Source organism: Macaca fascicularis, chromosome X (genome assembly GCF_037993035.2).
Source record: "Macaca fascicularis isolate 582-1 chromosome X, T2T-MFA8v1.1".
In the NCBI taxonomy this organism is placed as follows: Eukaryota; Metazoa; Chordata; class Mammalia; order Primates; family Cercopithecidae; genus Macaca; species Macaca fascicularis.
The window spans coordinates 142,326,838-142,350,425 of NC_088395.1; the positions used below are offsets into that span (position 1 = coordinate 142,326,838).

General features: G+C 44.5%; 1 protein-coding gene across 14 annotated transcripts in view; it reads left to right on the forward strand.

The window, feature by feature from the left end:
- Positions 1 to 21,604, forward strand: part of FHL1 (four and a half LIM domains 1) — a 71,170-nt gene extending 49,566 nt beyond the window's left edge. For 5 of the 14 annotated variants that reach the window (XM_065538120.1, XM_015443898.3, XM_005594686.5 and 2 more), the window contains 6 exons: positions 16,623 to 16,804; positions 17,239 to 17,413; positions 18,015 to 18,184; positions 18,680 to 18,866; positions 19,484 to 19,683; positions 20,127 to 21,604. In XM_065538120.1, coding sequence (XP_065394192.1) covers positions 16,649 to 16,804; positions 17,239 to 17,413; positions 18,015 to 18,184; positions 18,680 to 18,866; positions 19,484 to 19,683; positions 20,127 to 20,210 — 972 coding nt within the window. In that variant the 5' untranslated portion in view covers positions 16,623 to 16,648 and the 3' untranslated portion in view covers positions 20,211 to 21,604. Of the gene's footprint in view, positions 1 to 7,203; positions 7,292 to 15,113; positions 15,155 to 16,622; positions 16,805 to 17,238; positions 17,414 to 18,014; positions 18,185 to 18,679; positions 18,867 to 19,483; positions 19,684 to 20,126 lie in introns of those variants that run through there. The other 9 variants (XM_065538124.1, XM_015443902.3, XM_005594693.5 and 6 more) reach the window with 5 other exon arrangements.
- The last annotated feature ends 1,984 nt before the right edge of the window (positions 21,605 to 23,588 follow it).

The window sequence follows — 23,588 nt, forward strand, 5'->3', positions numbered from 1 at the left end:
TGTTTGTTCGTGTTAATTATCACACTGATTGGAAATGAGCCAGAGGGGTGGGGATGTGAGGTGAATGGGGTGTGATCTTTCCAAGTACATGTTCTTTGGTGGCTTCTGCTCCTCTAGCTGCAGACTCTCCTTGCGTTCTCCTTTCTGGACTTTGTGTTCCTGTCGTTCTGTTTCATGTACTTGCTGCCTGGCATGGTGAACTTGTTGTTTGACTTCAAAGGCTTTGAAATCACTCACTCTTATTCCTTAAGTGTCAGCTGTTTTAGGTGGAGCCTCTGCTTCCCCATCCAACCTAGTCCATATCTCTCTCAGCTCTGCGTCAACTACTGCTTCCAAGTTAGCCAAAGTTTATCCGTGAACTTTATTTTTCTTTTTAAGTCTAATAGAGTTTAATTGAGCAAAGAGTAGGCTAAGAGACTCCAGCATTAACCATAACTGTGGCGGAGATAACTTGACTGGACCCTTGCGTGAGAGAATCTGCAAAATGTGTCACCTACACACACAACTGTCCCTTAGTCTCAGGATATGTGACCCAGATTAACCTCTGTTGATGAATATAAAGTCAAGGGATAACAAGCCCCATTTACCGTACATAGCATTCCTAAGGTTTACATTGTCATGTGTAAAGATCCCTTGCTAATATGGTACAAGGAATAGTGCCTTCGGAGTCCAGACACTCAGCTTCTAGACCTGGAGCAGCTGTTAACTCAGGGAAGCAGGTCATCTCTCCATCTCTGGGTCTCAGCTTTTCCATCTATAAAATGAGATGATTGGATTAGGTGGTATCTAAGACCATTTCCAACTCTATCATGCGATCTTTTTTTTTTTTTTTTTTTTTTTTTTTTTTTTTGAGACGGAGTCTCACGCTGTTGCCCAGGCTGGAGTGCAGTGGCGCGATCTCGGCTCACTGCAAGCTCCGCCTCCCGGGTTCCGGCCATTCTCCTGCCTCAGCCTCCTGAGTAGCTGGGACTACAGGCGCCCGCCACCGCGCCCGGCTAATTTTTTGTATTTTTAGTAGAGACGGGGTTTCACTGTGGTCTCGATCTCCTGACCTTGTGATCCGCCCGCCTCGGCCTCCCAAAGTGCTAGGATTACAGGCTTGAGCCACCGCGCCCGGCCCATGCGATCTTTTTGAAGCTGGAGACACCCTCGGACCTGGCTCACTTTTCTTTAGGTCCGCCAAGCCTCTCCAACTTGTGGAGGAGCCTATAGTCTGTCCTCACCATGCACAGGTTGAAAAACAGGGAAGACAAGCTGCCATGGAGGGTGGTAATCTAATGGCAGACCACACACCAACAAAATCACTCTGGTTCTGCAGCTGAGTTTTCACAAAACAGTGCCTGTCCTGGCACAACAGAAGAGCTCTTTCCACAGAAAGTTATTATTTGCTCTCTCAGATACAAATCACTGTGGGCCACTGCTCTCCTCTGTCCACCTGTAATTACTCCTGCATTGAATCTGAATCAAGACACTGCTCAGGCAGTCAAATGATGGCCTTCGGGGAAACTTGGCAGATGGGAGCCAAGTGAGCTTTCACTTTATGTACTTTCAGTCCTCTGGAAATCTGGATTTCCCCTGCTATCAAAATAGACAATGCTGTTGCCTAACAAAATATAGACTTCCTGAGTGACATCCAGGTCACGGCTTGGTCTCTTTCCTCCTGCTATGTTCACGCTTCCACTTCTGTGCACCATGTTAGGTTCAGATGTTCTACTGACCAAACCCCAGAGAACCACTCATGAGTCTTTTCAACCTTTACCCTGAATTCTAGGGCTATCTTCTATTTGGGGTTTGAAGACACCAATGCATAATAAAGTAATGTTTTAATTATAATTTTTTGGTAAATATAGATAGATTGTATGTTACTAGCCTTGATGTTTCACACAAGGAAGCAGAGCTCATGAATTATTATGATAACATCCCTGAACAAGGCAGTCGATCTCAGTTATCAGCATTAAGAATAAAGGTATGGATGAAAGCTTATTTGATTTGCTCTTCTTTCCTGTTATGGATATTAACCAGCTGGGTAAATTATAGAATAGGGTCATGGAATGTTTAGCCCTCAAGCATTTATCAGAGGCTTGAAATGTTCATAAAAGGTGGGCTTGGTGAATGCCAGGACTTAGCATGGTTGAAAGGGTGTTTTGAGTCATGGTACATGGCAACATGGAAATAAAACAGATATATCACAAGTAGGTGGTAGAAATAAACTGGAAGAGAATTTTAACATCTAAAATGTGACAAGGATTTATCCTTACCAGCTTCTCAGTTTCCTAAAACATTTATTTTCCTTTGATTTGAGATTCTGATTTATGTTATATATTTCTTTCTAAAACATTTTCTGGTTTCTATTTTCTTCTTTTACTTTTTTGCTGCTTCTTTTTTTTGAAAAATATCATCCTAGGCATGCTCTGAAAGTCATTTGTTCGGTGTTTTCCTGGTAGTGATTTCTGGTTTTAGGCCCATAAAAGTATCTGTAGGATGTGGTTGGGATAGTTCCTACCTCTTGGTAAAAGTCTGGTAGTAACACAGGAAGGGAAGAGACTTTGGGGACAAGAGACATTTAAAACTGTTACTGATCATGACATTACCAAAAATCAAAGGACAGGGGCTGTGGCTCATGCTTCTTAATCTCTCTGTGAATATTATAAGGAAACTTCGAAGCCCTGGTCAACTGTGAAATGAACAGGTCTTCAATTGAGTTAATTAGCATTTTCCAGGTGCTTTGCTGTTTACAGTGTCCTTTATTTCATGTATGTTACCTCATTTGTTACAGGTCTTCTCCTTTCATACTCACCTTTTCCTTTTCTCTGAGATTCAGAGACCCTTTGGGGAGGCCGAATTTCAGGTTTGTTTTCATTAGGACCTTACATGACCAAATCCCCCCTCTTGGGGTTCCAGGGGTGCTCCTTCATTTTACTCTCTGGCGGGTATGCCATGAATTGTGACATTTAAGCAGTGACTTTGCAAAATTGGACTTGTCAGTAGGAAAAAGTACTCTTCCCACCTTAAAGATTGACGGGAACATGAGATGGCTGAAGCTGTCCTGGGCTTTTTTCTGGCAAGAGTACATAGGACAAGAAATACTCCGGAGAGCTCAACATTGAATCACATCATATCATAGTGCATGACTAGTTGCCTTAATCTTGCAGTTGGACTCACTCAGGAGAAATTGTTGGCAGAGGGATTAAGTAGCCTGACAAAATTATATTGAGAAAAAAAACTTGCAGTCTATTAATTTATTAGTAGTAGATATGAGGGAAAGAAGAGTAATGTAAAAAAACAAATGGACACGAAACCACGGATAAATCCACAAAGACTCCATTACAGTTTGTTGTCAGCCTCTTGCCCCTGGCCATGACTAATGGCCAGTAATTGTCTGAATTTGGAAATTTCTTCAGGAAAAGAAAAATCTAGTAAAGGGAGAAAGGTGACCACAAGTCAAGCTGTGAATGAGGAAGTCCTGCAATGTGGGCCAAGTGGGTCACTGAATTTGCCGTGTTTGATTCTTCGGTTGCACCACTTTGAACTTTTGAAGTTTGATCCTCCCAGTGGTGTTTCTGAGGTAGAGAGGCTAGGATTAGATTGCAGTGTGAGAAATCCCACAAACGTGATTCTACTGTAATCTTACTGTTCTCTCTCGCTCCTTGATAACTGGGATCCCATTGAAGGGGGTTCATTTTTGACATCTCAGAAGAAGCTCATTGTGAAGTCTAAAATAAAGTGCCACTCTTCCCTACACCAGCTCTGCCTCCCATATTCCCCATTATTTTCCCAGTCACCCGGAGTCACAACCTCAGAGAGATCCTTGGCTCCTTCCCCTTCTTTCAGTCCTTGTAGAGCCCTGTCACAGTGTCCCTTACATCTAGTTTTTCCTTTCCATGCTCATTGCCTCTGCCTGTCATTCTTTCAGTCTTTCCTTGCATCTCAGTGGATAATAGAAGTACCCTGTGCTGTCTCCCTGCCTCCTCTCCTCTCTGAGATGACTTCATCTCATTCTTCCCTTGCACCAGTTGCAGAAAGGTCCTCCGCGTGTGACTTTCCCTCTTCTCTAGCTTTCGGTCTCACTACTTCCTTATACTGTGTTTCTGTCACACCCCAAACCCCCCAGCTGCATCCTGCTTCTTGAACACGTCCTGTGTTTTTCTCATACCTCAGGTGACATGGTACCATTTTCTTGGAATCCTCCCTCCCCCTTGTCCGCATGCCAAAGTCTTAATTATTCTTCAGGGACCAGGTCAAATGCCATAACATCCATCAAGTCTTTTCTGATCTCCAAACCAGATGTGATCTCTCCCTGTGATAAATCTCAGTAACACTTTATACCTTTCTTGTAATACTTGTAAGGCTCTGCCTTGCATGGTAGTCATTTGTATATTTATCTTGTTACACTTGAAAGTAAGGACTTTATTTTATTCTTTGTGACCAGCAAAATATCTTGCACCACATAGTAGGGCATCTGTCCAATAAGTGCTTGTCATATACAATAAAGCAGTGGCTGGGGTGATATTATCTACAGGTTAACCCAACAATAGGTCATAATGCATGTGCAGATAGGACCATAAGGATGTGTAGATAAACCCTGAAGTAAATGATTTGCAGAGGATCACATGGAAGGGAAACTTAGGTAGTTTGATACCTAGCACTCACTGAAAAAGTCGTTCTGATACTGCTAGAGTGTGAGACTTAGAAGGCCTGAAATGTAACCATCATACACCAAGGAGAGTTGCTCCCAAACACCAGCCAGCTCCATCAATAGTATGTAAAGGTGCTTTGTAAACAGTACAGTGATTCTTAAAGATATTATTAAACATCATACTGTTAATGTGTAACAAGATTGACTCAGATGCCAATGAAACCCATGACTCCAGGTACCTGTGAAATAACCAGCAAGGGTTCCGAGCCACTGATCGAAGACAGGACAAAGTTACCAACTATTCTTCCTAAGAAATTGTTTCTCATCATGCAAAGGGTCGTTTCTGTCTTGGTTTTGTGAAAGGTCTAATTCTGTGGCTTGAGGACATCTGCAGTAGGGCCAGATGTCAGAGCAGGTAGTAGTCATGCTTCATGAAGTTTTTAGGAAGGCAGAGTTACCTGGTTGATGGAAATGGAAATAACTGGAATAAATGCTATTGTTGGAGGCCCAAGCTCCCAGCCCATCCTGGCTGGTCATAGTTGACTAATTCATGGTGGTCAAAAAGTGATTCTCTTGTCTTTGAATTTTCTCTTGTATTTTAGGCAAAATAGATTTGTTTTTTGATACTTTCATAAAGCTATCTATCCATATTCTGTTGTCGCTTTTCAAAATGATAAGAAACCTAAAGAACTACCATACTTGCTAAAAGAAGACACTTCCTGATGCATAGCTTGAAACAGGAATTGACTTCCTAAAGGAAAGTATTAGGCATACCAAGCCTATTGTTCACAGCGCTGCAAGAGAGGTATTTCAACATACATGGGCTCTTCCTAAAAATATACCTTGCTAAAATAAAAAATTCAGGGTTCATTAAGGTTAATCATCTAATAAAGTAAGAGAATTTCCTCTAGGTGAAAAGTTTCAGTTTATTTTAGGGGTGTGGTGTTGTTACAACTGGCTAATCTGTGCACCATAATTTAATCAGGCTGGATGAGAAAGAGACTAGAAAGGCGTGGAGCAAGAGCACAGTGTAGCTTCTCTTCTTTTCCCAGGCTTATTTTTTTTTCTCTAACATGTAATAAATTTGCTCGTAACAACCTGGCTTTTATTGTGTCATTTTCTAGCTAACTGGGAGTTACTGATGTCAGCTGTCTTTTAGAATAATTTTTCCTTAAACATTTGAAGATCATAAGAATTGGGGAACTCATTCATTCATTTTCATGGAGCATTTACTGCTGTCCTACTCTGTGCTTTAGGAACATGAAGACCAGCAAAGCACTGCCCTGGCCCTCAACCTGGTAGGGGAGATGTGTGAATAGGGTCAAAACCAGTGGCATGCACTGTTAAACAAGACAGTGGCTATAAAGGTGTCTGTACCAGCGTGAAGGTCAGCTGCCTTCCTTGAAGTTGAGTGGCCAAAACCACTTTCAGGATTGCAGGTGGGACTGTGTTTTGGAGGCTTGATGGACTTTTCAGTTATTTAGTTCATTCTTTCAAGGAATAGTTACTGAGAGCCTCCTGGGAGCTGGGCAGTGTTCTAGGCTCTGGGGCCACTGCAGTGAGCTCCAGTACTAAATCCCTGCCTTCATGGAGCAGAGCAGGAGATCAGACAACAAGGAGAGAAATCAGTGGAATACCAGCAGACTTGAAGTAGGGAAAGGAACAACCATGACTCTGGGCACAAGGGACAGTGAGGAGGCCAGGGAGGTGGGAGTGAGGGAAAGGAGGCTGAGGGTAAGGCCAGAGAAGGAATATGGAAGAAGGTCCTGGAGGGACTTAGGGGCTTTCTTTTCCTAGACTGTGCTCCTAATGACCAGCCTCCAGCCGTCTGATGGTCTGTTGAGCTATTATAACATGTTAGGTTGATGTCTTCATTTTCATTCATATTTTTCCTTTTATTGTCCCTGACGCTGAAAAGCAAGAGGTTGAGTTTGTGAGACAAAATGTCTTCATTGTGTCTGTGGTAGGGTTAGGCATAGTCTCCCCATCTTGTTCTGTGCTCTCCGCCGTTAAGGAGGTGGGGAGATTAGGATCGCTCCCCTTTCCGGTACAGTAATCTGCTGATCTCTGGAACATTCCAAGGAGGACATTGAGTGACAACATCTATAATCCCCTTAATCTCTATATTCATAGTGTCTAATCTCCTTGAGTTACACTGGTAACATAAGTCTATCTCTTAGAGTTACTTTTATCATTAACAGCACAAAAATGTATTATTTATAGGGCCAAATGCAAGCTCTTGAGGCATATAAAGTGGATTAATAAGGTTGGCTCAGCGTTAAGCTATGCCAGAGCCGAGTCCAAATTTTATTCCGGTACAGGGATGACTTTCTATGTGGCCTCTCTGGCTCTGGAGCTAATTTGGATGCTGAGTAGCCCCGCAGGTATTTATATGTAGCGTTTGGTATTTTTACTGGGTCCTATTCTTCTCCCTTGGATCACCTAAAATGGTTAAGAATTTTCTAGTGGGATTAAGGTTGTGATCTCTGGGGAGGGGTGGGACATCTGCTCTCGGTTATTTTTGTGTTAGCCGCTTCCCCTTAAATGTATGTTCACAAATGAGCCACAGCCTTATCAGCTGGGGTTGAGGGAAGACTGGTCTAGGTGCTGCTCCTGAACTTGGTCTCTGAGCCATGGCTTCCCATAGACACTCAGGTAAAAACTTCATGCTCTTTATCTTATATTGAGCACAGTTTTGTTAGGGCAGTGAATCCGTCATTTGGCTAAAAGATGGTTTTTGATGAAATGATTTTAGTCTTGTCTGAATAGTAAATAAATTATAGCTTGTTTCTGTTTTGCCTTTGCCTTTCATGCTATTTCAAAGACAAAATATTGTTCAAGTACAACGAGCAGTTTGAGTGGCTTATTTTAAAAAGAAGGAAATAAACATGTTACCACTATGTTTTTACCTTTTTCAGGACGTCTCATGAAACTATAAGAGATTGTGTGAGGAAAGGTTTTTCTGGTTAGGAATTTTTGGCTTCCTTTTTATAAGATACAATTCTTCATCTTGACAGTACTTTACATCCAAGGTGTTTGGAGAAGGTATATCGAATGTGGAGCCGGAAGGAGGAACATTTGTAACTAAGAAAGTGCATAATGACCTAGCACATGTTCTCCCTTTTGCTGACAATGTTTTAAATCTTCCCAAAGTAACAGCTATGTTTGTTTTGATATGATAAGTATGTTATTAATTGTTTTTAGCAGAAAAAGGGGCACATTTTGGACTCCTTGGGCCATGAGCATTTTCTTCTGGTTTTGTAACCTTACAATTAAGGAAGCCCTTTGGCCATCGACAAGGAATCTATGAACTAGGGGCTGAGGGGACAAAAGTCCAGTTATTTGAAGCCAGGAGGGTGGCTGTGGCCCTGTGGCCCTCTGCCTAAGTAATGGTTCCCTTTCTTGGAGCTGGTAAAGTCAGACAGTTAGGTATAAAGAAGGCACTTCGTCCTGTCTCCCAGCTTTCAGATTAAGGGACAAAGTCATTATCTATTTTTTTTTCTTGAAAAATCATTTTTTTAAAACTCGCTGCCTGTCAATATTTAAACAATGGAAATACTTTAGGAAATTTCTCTTTTTGGGGTTTTAAAGTAAATATGCTGCAATGGAATTCCCTACCTTAATGAATTAATATGTAATGTCTTCCCTGTTCCCAAGTGTTCAAAAGTTGTCTGTTTTTTTCCCCCCCCCAACCCTCAGGAGCTGTTTCACAAACATGGTACCAAATGCTTGAGATTGTGGTTATCAGCCAAGATACACATTCTCTGGGTGTAGGCAAACTAGTCAGCTGTACTAGTTGTCCTGATGAACCTTAAATGCTTGTTACCTGGTAGAATAAGTCTTCATTTTGTTTACTAATTGACAGAATAGTGACAGAAAGTTTAAAAGTTTAAGTAGTGACCGAAAGTTTATAGCATACCCAACCTTGGGTTTTAAATTGCACCAAATTCTTATGTCGTTCTTGTGTACGTAAGTCTGGAGGCTATAATAACTAAATAAACATGTTACCACTATATTTTTACCTTTTTCAGGACGTCTCATGAAACTATAAGAGTGGCTAAATGAGACCAATTATTTATACCTTTTAGATGATTTTTGAATTCAGGAAATTGCATTTTGTATTGCATTAGGTTAATAGGTTCATGAAAGCAGAGAAGAATCGGCCCATGAGAGAGAGAAGTCCTCATAGAAAATCAGTGTTGCCCTGAAACGGGCTCAGTATGGGCAAAATAGAAGCTAGGATAATTGGATCCAAATTCATTTTTAGTGACTATCCATATACTGAGAGGACATTTCAAGGACAAAAAAAGTATACTCTTGACATTGAAGACTTTCAGTCTGCAAAATTATGTAGATTCAATTTCTTTAGCCTTTGGCCTTTCAAGTCGAAGACCAGGATCGGGGTATGGAGGGGGATCAGGTCACTTGACATATTACACAGCCATCGATTCCCTTCACCAGCCACTACTTAGTGGGCTGCACAAGCCCGCCAGTCTTTTCTCGGGGCAGGGATGGAAAATGAGAGGGTAGGATGAGAGGAGAGTAATCCAACTGGATTGGCTTCTTAAAATTCAGAAGATTTGGGTGAGGGTGAAACTGAACATTTTGTACTTTTAATGACCACCAAATGACTGCCTACTACTTTACCACAGCTGGAGAAACTAAAAACACATGCTCTTTTGCAGCTGGGTCAGAAATGCTTTTTTTCCCATATGAAAGAGGGGCTGCGTTGCACATAATCTGTGCAACATTATGAAAAATCTTCATATACAGACAAAATGGTACTAGAATTGAATCTGGACTGCAGGAAGTTCAGTGGCACGTAATTTTTCTTTTAATAATCTATATCGAACCCTCCTGACACCTGATATAATCTAAAATGGCATTAGTTATACATCAGTGACCCAAAAAAGATTTGTTTTTTTCTAAATGCAGCATACCAGTGAAGTTGCTAATAACATTGAATCATTCTGTACACGTTCTGTTTTCAAGGGAAAAAACACTTTCTGATTTGTGTATGAAATTGTATGAAACACTACTTTTCAGCCGTGACTCATGAGCTCCGTCTCATTGCAGCTCCTTAGGTCTTTATTCCCAAATGTCTGACGACACCTCCAGGTGCATTAGCATGTCTGCTACACAAGTGTCCTATTCATCGGCTAAGGCTTCGCTCCATTTGTTGAATGTTCTGAGGAAAGCATTATACCCTTTCTTTAGAAGCCAGTGTTTATGTGTGGAGTCACTAATGTACTGGTATGTTGGATTTAGTGATGAACAGATCTGAAATAACCTGATTTTTTTCCATTTGGGTTGTTGTTCATTGTTTACACTGTACATTACACCCTTCACAGAAAGCACATAGAAAAATGCTACCTACTGATGATATTCACGTTCTCCTTAAACACTCATAGTTTGATCAACTCAGGCATGAGGGAGAAAATGAACACTAGGAAGAAATACATGAGAAAATACATGTCAAAACACGAGCAAGATTTATTAAATACAAATCAAATCTTCTTTAATGAGAGGTTTATAGTAAAAAAAGAAAAAAACAAATGTTGTAATGTTGTATTACTCGTATGTGTACATGATTAAATCGAAAGCCAAAACTTTTAATTAAGATACTGAGGTTTATTTAGGCACCTCTCAGCATGTTGGATGTAGTTCAGGAATTTTCTGAAAAAGGAAGCTTGTTTATTAAGTGAAAAAATGATGTGTCTTTTGAAGCAGGCATAGAAAGTCAGGCTACCCTTTTGGAATAAATATCTAAAATTCTGTCACCCAGCCACATTTCTAACTGCATTCTAAGCTTGTAAAAACTTTTTAATTTAATTAATTTTTAAAATTAAATTATTTAATGCTTTCTGTCTTAGAAAATGAGGGGATATTTATGTTACCCTAAAGTGTAGGTTAGACTTCAGCACCTTACACGTCATATAAGATGATTTTTAAAATCAGGAAATAGCATGTCATATTGCATTAGGTTCTTCAGTTCATGAAAGCAGAGGAGAATAGGCCCAACAAAGAAGAGAAGTCCTTACAGAAAGGAAATCAGTGTGGTCCTGAAACAGGCTTCGTATGGACAAAATGGAGGCTCACATAATTGGATTAGAAGCCACTTTCAGTGACTGTCCACATACCGAAGTTTTAGAAACTTAGTTGTGGTAACTTATCTCCATCTGTGAATCAGCAGGCATATACTGAGGGATTTCTGTATACAAGGCCCTGGATTAGGTACTGGGGCCCCTAGTGTATGAGCAGAACTTTTTGTGATAGAGAAACCTCACTTGTTAGCACTAAGGAATGTATCCAAGTCACTCGGTACCAAAGTATGTTAGCAGCGGGGAATCTGTGTGGGTCTGTAGCAACCTCAGTTCTTGCCTCCTCAAGGAAGCACAAGGCAGAGGGAGAAGCCAAGGCAACTTTTAGAGCAGGAGTGAAAGTATTAAAAAGTTTTAGAGCAGGAGGCCGGGCACGGTGGCTCATGCCTGTAATGCCGGCACTTTGGGAGGCTGAGGCGGGTGGATCACTTGAGGTCGGGAGTTGGAGACCAGCCTGGTCAACATTGTGAAACCATGTCTCTACTAAAAATACAAAAATTAGCGAGGCCTAGTGGTGCATGCCTGTAATCCCAGCTACTTGGGAGGCTGAGGCAGGAGAATTGCTTGAACCTGGGAGGCGGAAGTCGCAGTGAACAGAGATCGATCACACCATTGCACTCCAGCCTGGGTGACAGAGTGAGACTCCATCTCAAAAAAAAAAAAAGTTTTAGAGCAGGAATGAAAGTAAAGTACACTTGGAAGATGACCAAGCAGGCTACTTGAGAGAGTCAAGTGCGTGGTTTGACCTTTGACCTGGGCTTTTATATGTTGGCATGATTTGGGTGTTATATTACTTCTCTCCTAATTCTTCCCTTGGGGTGGGCTGTCTGCATGCCCAGTGGCCCTCCAGCACTTGGGAAGCGCCGCATGCGCGTGGTGTTTACTGAAGTTGTGTGCATGCTTACTTTAAGTGATTTTTTTCCCTTAGCAGTGGAGCATTCCCAGACGTAGGTCTTACACCAGTTAAATGCCGCCATTTTGCCTCTTAGTGCACATGCTTGAGCCCACTCACCCAACTCCTTAGATCTCATGGGGACGCGGCTGATCATCAGTTTCAGGTGTTTCTGTCTGTTAGGGACCGTGTTTCCTTCGTGCCAGCTGCAACCAATTATTGTTTTAGAGCGAGATAGTTTAACAACCATCTGACCTTCACCTGATGGCTGCCTGACATTCCTGGTTCAGGGGGCGCCCTCTCTTGCCTTGCTCATATCTAATACCTACTCTAGCATCCCTACTATGTACAGATGAGGGCTACACCGAGACATTAAAATTAGTCAAAGAGCTGCCCAAGGGCTGCCCAAACATGCCCTCCACAAAGACAGGTGGTAAGGGAAGAAGCATTGTGATGATACGTAGCAAATGTTTCATTCAGTGATGGCTGACACGCCCATTCCCAGATAACAGCAATAGGTCAAGGCAAACGTATCTAGAAGTTTTCGAAGATTAAAAGCCTTCACATTTCATGTACTTAGAAACAGCTAAGGGGATAAAAAATTATTCCCTAAGAGATAAATGCCTAAGTACATGTAATTCTGTAAGGTTAAAGAGAGCCCAAAAGAAGAGGTAAAATGCTGGCCGGGCATAGTGGCTCACGCCTGCAATCCCAACAGTTTGGGAGGCCAAGGTGGGCAGATCACTTGAGGTCAGGAGTTCGAGACCAGCCTGGCTGACATGGCGAAACCCTGTCTCTACTAAAAATACAAAAATTAGCCAGGTGTGGTGGCATTCACCTATAGTCCTAGCTACTCAGGAAGCTAAGGTAGGAGAATTGCTTAAACCCAGGAGGTGGAGGTTGCAGTGAGCCAAGACTACACCACTGCACTTCAGCCTGGGTGACAGAGTGAGACCCTGTCTCAACAACAACAACAACAACAAAGAGGTAAAATGTTATCTTTATTTTTCCCTATTCTCTCATTCCTAACAAAAAAGAAAGTGCATGCTGGGCCGGGTGCGGTGGCTCATGCCTGTAAATGCACTTTGGGAGGCCAAGGCGGGTGGATCACGAGGTCAGGAGATTGAGACCATCCTGGCCAACATGGTGAAACGCCGTCTCTACTGAAAATACAAAAATTAGCTGGGTGTGGTGGCACTTGCCTGTAGTTCCAGCTACTCAGGAGGCTGAGGCAGGAGAATCACTTGAACCCAGGAGGCAGAGGTTACAGTGAGCCGAGATTGTGCCACTGCACTCCAGCCTGGTGACAGAGCGAGACTCCGTCTCAAAAAAAAAAAAAAAGAAAAGAAAGTGCGAGCTTTTCTCTCCTCATGAAGTCAAAGCTTGACAGTAGCTCAGACTCTTAGGGGGCCCACACTCAGGATCTTTGCATATGTGTCTCAGCATTGTCATTTATAAGCTGACTTTTTAGAGTGGTTTTGGTCTTGTGCACATCAGCACATCATTCCTATTTTATACAAAATTGTGATGTGATCAGTATCTCCTCCAACTTCATCCTGAGTGCACTGCGTGCATGAGGGTTTGAAATCGTTTTGTAACAAATAATCATAATAGAAGTACATGACGTAAGCTAATTCGGGTTGCCCAGAATTCCACTTAATTTGATTTATTGCAAAACAAGTACGAAAGTTCATGAATTTGACATGGACATTGTTAACATACTTTAAGTATTTCTAGCCTGTTTACCTATTACGCAACAAGTCCAACATTCCTAGAAGTGCCTATTTTATCTTGACTAATTGTTTCCACACACATTAAAAGGACTCAAGTGAATTGTAGAAATCAATTCTAAAAGAATATGCCCTTTGAAATGATTCTCCATCTGGATACAGACTGTAGGTTAAAGTATACAATGGTGGGGAATCTAAGGTGGAAGATGACCCTAGAGTTTTCAAACTACAGAGTGAAAAAATCTTGCCTAAAGCTAGGATTCAAAAATACCAAGAGATGAAACTCTTCTTATGGATCCTGTTAACTGGGGGTTGATTTATTTCATTTTCCTTTGGCTTGGTTTAAGACCATGTACTATAGGAATGATACAGTGGCCAGTGACTTCGTTGTCTGACATTTTCAACACCCTTTGTTACTTCTGTCTTCACTGGTGAGTCGTGGATTATTTTATCATCTGGATGCTTAGAACTCTGAGCAAGTCATGTTCTAGAACTATGAGACTAAACGATGAAGAACTTTGCACTGGTAATATGAAAGTTCTGAAAGTGTGTGGTTTTAAAGTGTGAAAAACATGGCAGGTAAGATCTCTCAGGTACTCTGAACCATAATACAGTCTTTCTTCTCTTCAAAACGTCTACTTCTAAATGGCATTCATTGTGTTTTCTAGTGTTTTTTCTTTTGTGTATGATACTAGTTAACCTATATTTTTTGCCATAAAGCTAGGACTCAAATACTAAGAGGTTTGACTCACCTTAGGTGGAACTTTATATAGTACTTTAACGTAGAAATATTTGGAATCAATTTCTGCTGATAAAGGTATCAAAAGCAAGTGATACTAAAACGAGTAGGTTCAAAGTTGTATACTAAATAGAGAGACCTTGGTAAGAGAGAATGAGGGATTTTCAAATATGGTCCAGAAGATAGTCTCTGAAAGGCTAAACCAGCAATGGTTACTAGCCATGCAGGAAGCCAGTGCTATCTAATCTTACAAATTCTGTTTTCCTGCCAAGTGGCATTTAGGAGCAACTGATAATTTATTTCTTGCCACTTGCTGTTACTGGAGATTTATTTGGTTTTTCAACTCAACTCAGCCCTTAACAAGAAAGCAAGTCTTTGTTGACGGCACAATATTATCAGTATGGCAAAGCTAAGACGAGGCTTCTATGTGATACTGGAAAGACCAGCAAGAATGGATTAAGGAGAGTGATTTTCCATATGCTGTCACTGTGACAGGTACTTTTCTCTATAGACACAGAGGCTAAAAGCAGTTTAAAAGCTGCCTTACCTAAACAGTACATAGTTCAAGGAGATAGACCCTGTGTCCATTGCGTTTCTAGTTTTTGTTTCTAACCCATTATATAAAGGAACATCACAGTTTGCTTTTTATAGAAAAGTTCAAGTAAGAACCATTCTCTGGTCTTGCTAAGTCTCTTAATTGTGACACAACTGTCCTAAGCAACTGTCCTCGCACAAGAATGTCACTCATCTGCTTCATCCGCCAGCTCCTTGGAGATGAGGGGGGTCTGTGTGTCAGCAGGAGGCAGAAGGCCCTGTGGCTTGTCCAGTGGCCTGATTTCCTTTGTTTGGAGGCTTGGTTCTGAGTGAGAGTTCAACAGCCTTTGCCCAGGCGGCTTCTCAAACCCAGGGTGTGGTTTCCTTAGCTCACTCTCTGCTGTTTGGTTGCTCATGGCAACAGGATCCAAATAACTTGGACATGTGTTTGTATAAAAAAAAAAACCTGGGAATGGAACCCAAAGTGAGAGTTTGGGGCTTTCAGTTAGTAGAAGAGCTGCGGTGAGTACCGGGCAACTGCTCATTTATTTTCTCTCATTCTTTCTCTCTAAATTACACTGGATGTTTGCTAGCACAATAACCATGTTTGTGGATAGTTTTAGAAAATAGTCTCAATTCTCGTGTTTCCTGTGCAAATGAAATAATTGCTATCTATTTACCCGTGTAAATTTCTTTTTCAGGGGGAGAGGAACAAATTAGCATGTGTTTAAAGAAGTTGAAAGCTAATAGAAACTCATATTTGGTACCTTTTTGGTGGCAGGATTCTATAGGAAATGCCTTGGCAAAGGGAGCCGCAGAGTGCTTCAGTAATGCTTGGGATTGCAGGCGTGTTGTCTAGGGCCACAGCCAGGGAGGGGACCAGGGAGGGAAAATGGGCTGTTCATACGGAGGGAGTGGAAGGGATTCTTGGAATAATTTTTTCCAGACTCTATTTTAAGATTATAATTTTTAAGACAGCAAATATCCCAAATGGTACTACTGGTTACACTTCTGTGAGCATATTGATTCTCACTTGCTTGACTCAAGCGGGGGTTTGATTTTGGTCACAAAGCCACCCGTGACTATGACAAATAATTCAAGGTTGCCAAACTTGCCTGTGCCAATTGACAGTGCCGTTTATGTAAGTCCTCTCTTGCGCTATATTGCTCTGCCCTCAAAAGTCAGTAAACTGTCTTGGACAAAACTCTTTAGGATCTATTCAGGGATTTAACACTTTTCTGCTAGATTGCAAGTAAATTTAAACACGTTAAACAAATTAACAAGGATTGCTTAGGTGCCTGGTGTGGTATAGAATGAGCTGTCAGTTTCTATTCTGATGAATAGAATGTTATAGATAGGAGGAACGGGAGGCCTCCAGAGGATACTACCCTCCCTAAAAAGTGACGGAGGAAGAGCTGAAAGCGGGCCGAGAGGCTTCTTGATGACCACATGGTGGTCTTAGAGAAGCTGCTGCCTGCAGGCGGGGCTCCTGCTTTTCTGTACCCCTTTGAGCCTCTGCCCCACACTCTTCCTTTGTATAAAACAACTGCTTCTTGCCTGCCCCATCACACCCCCTCCACTCCATTGGGTCACTGCTCAATAGCACGATAGGACTGCTCAGCCTATACCTCCCAGCATCCTGTCCCCTATCCGGTGACTCGGCCAACACAGGCTCTGTTCCACTTGCCCCGCTCCGTGTCTTTTGTGAATCAGCACAGTTGGTATATCTGAGCAGGGGCTTCTATCATCTCCCCAAGGGAATCACTAGCCATCGGCCTTCTGGCCCCGCGGGGCACTTTTGTTCCTGGAATCACAGTGAAGTATCTGTTGTCTTGGTGCCTGGTCGTCAGCTGGGCTGAAGGGAAAGCTGGGTCCTGGTCCCCAGACCCATGAACTCCAAGGTAGCATTGCGCAGGTGCCTCTGGGAGCCACTGCTCAGGGTGCTGGGGCATTTCCAGTGGTCATTTGTCCTGCCTGCTTGCCCCCGCAGGTCCCTCCAGCTATAAGGTGGGCACCATGGCGGAGAAGTTTGACTGCCACTACTGCAGGGACCCCTTGCAGGGGAAGAAGTATGTGCAAAAGGATGGCCACCACTGCTGCCTGAAATGCTTTGACAAGTTCTGTGCCAACACCTGTGTGGAATGCCGCAAGCCCATCGGTGCGGACTCCAAGGTAATGGGCATCCCCACGTGCCAGTGGGAAGGGCTGGGCTTCAGAGTGTCCTTTACCCACAATCATGGCAGCAGCAGCTGGCCGTTAGGATTTCCCAGCATCACTGCAGCCACCTTGAGGCCTCAAGGAAGCCTCCTCCACTCCCCAGGCCACAGTGGCCCAAGCTGTTTAATGTGGGGCTTGACTGGATGGGTGACAAGGCCATTGCCAGCTCTTCTGATTGCATTCTAAATATTTCAAGAATTGTGAGATTTTTATCCTCATCTCAGCGTCCCTCCTATCACTCATAAGAACAGTCACTGTGGGGCAGTCCCTAGGTGTAAGGGACTGTGTCATCTCGGTGGTCAGTCCCAGGGAAATCAGCCTTATGGGAGGGCTCCTGCTGCCACCCCCAGCACCCCTCATGTGGCCCACCCTGTCTGCTTGGTTTCCAGGAGGTGCACTATAAGAACCGCTTCTGGCACGACACCTGCTTCCGCTGTGCCAAGTGCCTTCACCCCTTGGCCAATGAGACCTTTGTGGCCAAGGACAACAAGATCCTGTGCAACAAGTGCACCACTCGGGAGGACTCCCCCAAGTGCAAGGGGTGCTTCAAGGCCATTGTGGCAGGTACTGCCTCCTTCCCACCCCGGGTTCCCAGGGAGGAGGCCCTGAGGGCAGACGTGATGTGGGCTTGCTTAACACGGTGGGGCTAACGTTGCTCTGAGCTGCTTTGAGATATTAGCATATATATGTACACATATACATACACGTATATATGCGTACACATATATGCTCGCACACACGCACACACTCGGAGACTAAAGAACACTGGCGAGAACAGCCTGTGGCAAGAGAATGAAGTGAACAGTATGTAGCGCTTTCTCATTTGGGCGTAGTAAGTGATGAAAGCATGCTTCTTCCTCAGGGTGTCATTCTGGGCCATGTAGTCCCTGATTTAATGTCTAAGTGCACGCAGGGTATAGAGGTGGGGGAGTGGGGCATTCAGGCACCGGATCCTAAAACAATAATGCTGGGGTCCCCACCCATGACAGAAATCCTGGGTTGGCACAAGCATAAGTAGAACACAGGTAGGTTAGTTGGAGGTGTGAGGCCAGTAACTGCAGGGCCTGCATCCCCTCACCTCTGGAGGGCCTGGGGAGGGGAGCTGAGTGGATGCAGCCCCCTGCAGAGCCTGTCAGTGGGGCTATCCAATTGCTTCCCCCTGCAGGAGATCAAAACGTGGAGTACAAGGGGACCGTCTGGCACAAAGACTGCTTCACCTGTAGTAACTGCAAGCAAGTCATCGGGACTGGAAGCTTCTTCCCTAAAGGGGAGGACTTCTACTGCGTGACTTGCCATGAGACCAAGTTTGCCAAGCATTGCGTGAAGTGCAACAAGGTATGCTTTCAAGGGAGTTCTGCATTGACCGTTGTTTCTAGAAGTGTTTGACAGTTTGCAGAGCACTTCCACACACACTATCCCATTCCATCCTCATGACAGCCCTGTGACGTAGGAATTATTATTCCCGTTTTACAGATGAGGAGATCGTGGATTAGGAAGCAGTGCCGAAGCCAAGTCTTGGGCTGTCGGTATGCATCCTCAGCCCGGTGGTGTGGGTAGCCCGTACGGCATGCTAAGCTGGGCAGCCCTGGCTCCAGAGGCCTGCCTCCACCACTAAGGGGTTGTGTAACCTCACATAGGGGCTCACTTTCTCCGAGCCTTGGTGTCTTCATCTGTAAAGTGGGGATAATAATAGCCCCTGCCTCCCATGGCCGTTGTGGAGATTAAATGAGATATTGTATACCAAAGCGCCCAGCACAGTGCCTGGCACGCAGTAGGCATTCAACAAAATGGTTGTTGAATCTGAATCCGGTGCTACACTCCCTGGTCTAGGCCATCACATCTGGAGGAATCACTTACCAGGATCAGCCCTGGCATGCCGATTGCTTTGTGTGTGTTACCTGCTCTAAGAAGCTGGCTGGGCAGCGTTTCACCGCTGTGGAGGACCAGTATTACTGCGTGGATTGCTACAAGAACTTTGTGGCCAAGAAGTGTGCTGGATGCAAGAACCCCATCACTGGTAGGCTAAAGAGTCCTTGCTAAGTCTGCCAGGCTAGGTTTTGCGCATGGTAACCATCTCTCATTTTCCTGTCGTCGGTTTCATCCACAAAGGCCCCCAGAGTATGCCCTTCTCCCCTGCTATTGTGGTCCCAAAGGCCCCCCAAGAGTTTGGATTCGTCCCCAGGCCAGGTTAGCCTTTGCAATACACAACACTTCCTGACTGTTGACTAACAATGCCGGAAGTTCACAAGCCTGACACCTGCCGGCCAACACCGGCAGGCACTGCCACTTTGCAGGGGGATTCTGCAGGGAGGGGTGGGAGGAGGGTAGAAAGAAGGGGGGTGGGGGAGGTGGGGAAGGGAAAGGGGGAAGGGAGGCCGAAGAGTGATAATCTGGGATTGTCATACCCCATATTTGAAGGCTAGTTCAGAGATGCCTGTTGGCAGGGTTTCTTTTTTTTTGTTTTGTTTTTTGGTTTGCTGTTTATTTGTTTTTGCGATCAGCAAAGCTAATCACTTCATTCCTCATCTCGCGGCCGCGATCCACGTGCCCTGGGCCCTTTCCCTTGCCTCCAATTTTCCCATCTTCCCGGGGAGCCTTGAAATGTACATTTGAGAAGACTTTTGCCATCCTCAGGGAAAAGGACTGTGTCAAGAGTGAGCCACCCAGTCTCTAAAGCTAGGAAGCCCCCAGTGTGCCACGGGAAACGCTTGCCTCTCACCCTGTTTCCCAGCGCCAACCTCCGGGGCAGGCATCCGGGTGGAGAGAGGACTTGTCCCTCGTGGGTGGTGGTTCTTTATAGAAAAAATCGAAGCTTAGCAGCTCCTCGAGGCCCGGTAAGTGCACACCCTACGAACAGCCCAAGTTTGCCTCCTGGTGGCCACTTTGATGTCATGGCCCTGACCTAAATCAAAGAAACTGGTTATGCTGGGAGGTCGGTGCGCGTCACAGGGCAATAGCGCGGTGGCATGGGAACGTGTGGGGTCGTTACATCAGGGAAGCCCTTGGCCGGGCTCCGGCATCTTCTCAGGTCTTTGAGAGCCATAGCAGGGTTGCGGCGGCATGGGGGACAATGGCGGCGTGGGGGACTGTGCACGATGGAGTGGAGGAGGGGGTCTGGGAGCCAGGCAGACACTGGCTCTTGCGTGCTTGTCAGTCTGTGAGTGGGGCAGGTCGTCATTTTATCTCTCTGAATCGTGGCTTCCTCACCTGTATTCATTCAGCTGTTTTTCTTGTTTTCTTTCTTTCTTTTTTTTTTTTTTTTCTTTTTTTTCCCCAGGGTTTGGTAAAGGCTCCAGTGTGGTGGCCTATGAAGGACAATCCTGGCACGACTACTGCTTCCACTGCAAAAAATGCTCCGTGAATCTGGCCAACAAGCGCTTTGTTTTCCACCAGGAGCAAGTGTATTGCCCCGACTGTGCCAAAAAGCTGTAAACTGACAGGGGCTCCTGTCCTGTAAAATGGCATTTGAATCTCGTTCTTTGTGTCCTTACTTTCTGCCCTATACCATCAATAGGGGAAGAGTGGTCCTTCCCCTCTTTAAAGTTCTCCTTCCGTCTTTTCTCCCATTTTACAGTATTACTCAAATAAGGGCACACAGTGATCATATTAGCATTTAGTAAAAAGCAACCCTGCAGCAAAGTGAATTTCTGTCTGACTGCAATTTAAAATTGAAAACTTAGGTAGATTGACTCTTCTGCATGTTTCTCATAGAGCAGAGAAGTGCTAATCATTTAGCCACTTAGTGATGTAAGCAAGAAGCATAGGAGATAAAGCCCCCACTGAGGTGCCTCTTGTGCCTCAGCTGGGACCCACCGTGTAGACACACGACATGCAAGAGTTGCAGCGGCTGCTCCAACTCACTGCTCACCCTCTTCTGTGAGCAGGAAAAGAACTTACTGACATGCATGGTTTAACTTCCTCATCAGAACTCTGCCCTTCCTTCTGTTCTTTTGTGCTTTCAAATGACTAACACGAATTTCCAGAAAATTAACATTTGAACTTAGCTGTAATTCTAAACTGACCTTTCCCCGTACTAACGTTTGGTTTCCCTGTGTGGCATGTTTTCTGAGCGTTCCTACTTTAAAGCATGGAACATGCAGGTGATTTGGGAAGTGTAGACAGACCTGAGAAAACGAGCCTGTTTCAGAGGAACATTGTCACAATGAATACTTCTGGAAGCTTAACAAAACTAACCCTGCTGTCCTTTTTATTGTTTTTAATTAACATTTTTAATTGATAGCAAAATAGTTTATGGGTTTGGAAACTTGCATGAAAATATTTTAGCCCCCTCAGATATTCCTGCAGTGTTGAAATTCATCCTACAGAAGTAACCGCAAAACTCTAGAGGGGGAGTTGAGCAGGCGCCAGGGCTGCCATCAACATGGATATGACATTTCACAACAGTGACGAGTTGAATCCCTTGTAAAGTAGTAGTTGTCTGCTCTTTGTCCATGTGTTAATGAGGACTGCAACGTCCCTTCTCTTGTGATTCCTAGGACTTTTCCTCAAGAGGAAATCTGGATTTCCACCTACCGCTTACCTGAAATGCAGGATCACCTACTTACTGTATTCTACATTATTATATGACATAGTATAATGAGACAATATCAAAAGTAAACATGTAATGACAATACATACTAACATTCTTGTAGGAGTGGTTAGAGAAGCTGATGCCTCATTTCTACATTCTGTCATTAGCTATTATCATCTAACGTTTCAGTGTATCCTTACAGAAATAAAGCAGCATATGAATAACCCGTCTCCTGTCTTTTCATTCTGCCTGGTGGACTCGCTATAAGATGATACTCCTAATCCAGAAACCCAAATGACTTATTTTCCTTCCAGGATATACTCAGTTCAGTGCAGGTGCACGGAACATAGGAATTACAAACAAACCTGTAAAAACCACATTTGATTGACAAATACATAAAAACTGAAACCACTCTGACCTAAAATAGTATTTCCCAGATTTTCACATCCCTGAAAAAGGATGAATTGGTTTGATGTGACCAGGGAATTAGGGAAGGAATCCCCGATGAAGCATGGCACTGAGTAGCCATCTTGGTCCCTGTTTGTTGGGTGCTACCTCGCTATGCCTTCCCCCTTGTGCCCTCTGGAACCCGGGGTCCGGGTTGAACGTGACCATCTCAACTGTGGCTGCCTCCACCTGCCAGCCGAATGACACCCTCGCTCCTTCTTGTGGATGTGGCTCAGTAAGGAGGCTGCCCATTTGGACCCATGCACTTCAGTTAGGGGGAACATGCAGGGATGCTGTGGGCAGAGGCAGGGGTTGGCCCGGCATTGAGCCTCCCCAGTTGCCACTGCTTCTAGACTAGCACCACACACTAGTGTCTTTTCTTCACCTCTTGTGTTCTTGGGTCATCCAACCTGTCTACACCCACGTGGCCCTTACGGCACAGCACAAGAGGCCCCATGCAACAGGTGTCTGCTGCACTCTCCTCCCGGTGGAAGGGGCTTCAGACCATAAGGGCCCCTATAAGCAGAACTGGGTGGGAGGAGGAGGTGTTAGTCTTAACTGGGCCTCATGCTGAGGGTAATAAAAGCAAAGGGCAGAAGCCGTTTGGTGCTAATGTTTGCCTTCTGAGAAGGGAACAACCTGTCAGCAAGAAACTGTGAGCACTTTTAGGAATCTGGCACATCTGCTTGTGTGTGTTTCCTTGCAGAAATTGACTGAAAACCTTGAAACCAATGAAGTCTGTCTAGTCATGTGGGGCCCCAGGGACATGAAGCTGGGTCGGGATGGGAAGTGGCTGCCCTCACTGCTCCCAAAGGAGTGGGCTGAGTTCCTGAGGCTACAGCAAGGAAAGGAGCCCCACCGGGAGAGGGGACCCCACCTGCCTTCATGAAGGGCTTTGGCCCCGGCTTATGCTCTCGATCCACTTCGGCTGAGCCCTGGGCCTTCAGCATCCAGACACAGGCTCCCCTGCCTACCCACGTGCTCTTTCCCATTCTGGAACTCTTCTTCACTGTGACAGTTCCTTGCCCTCCAGTCCTCAGTCCACCCTCCTTCTCAGCCCCTTCCCACCCTAACGCCCCTCCCCATCTGCCTAGATTCTATGGTCTGCATTTCATTTCCCTCCTCACTCCTGTTACCCTTTGCCCTTCTAGCCTGCTTGGCCTGCAAGACCTGAGTGGATGGCTCGAGCTCTGCTGAGGAAAAGCACCCTGGCCTAAAATTCCCAGTCCCACCACTCTGCCACTTGGCCCAAAGTCCCAAGACCACCTCCACCACCTTCCTCACCCAGGAGACTGAGGTCTATCAGGAGTCAGCTTCTAGCCATTGCTTGCTTTGTGATGCCTGCCTGTCCTTCACACTTCAGCAACTTGTGAAGCACCTACACACATCAGAGCCGACACGCACCATCACTCCCATTTCCCAGATGAGAAAACAGAGAGGTTAAGAAGTTTGCCTAAGGTTACACAGCTAATAAGTGACAAGCCACACCCTAGACACACCTCTAGCATATCACTCATGACACTAAATTGTCGTAAAAATAAGACACATCACAATAAAACCGTCATGCACAGTGCTCAGTACTTAGAAGGCATTTGTTTGTTGAATACGTGATTTTAAGTGACATAAGGCTCAGGAGAAATGAGGGTAAATTTCCACTTAACAGTTTGTCAGCAGAGAAACATTTTCTCCCTCATAATGAATGGGATCAGAATATCAAGAACCTCTCTACTTGTGATTAACAGGGTGGGCTCTGGCACCAGG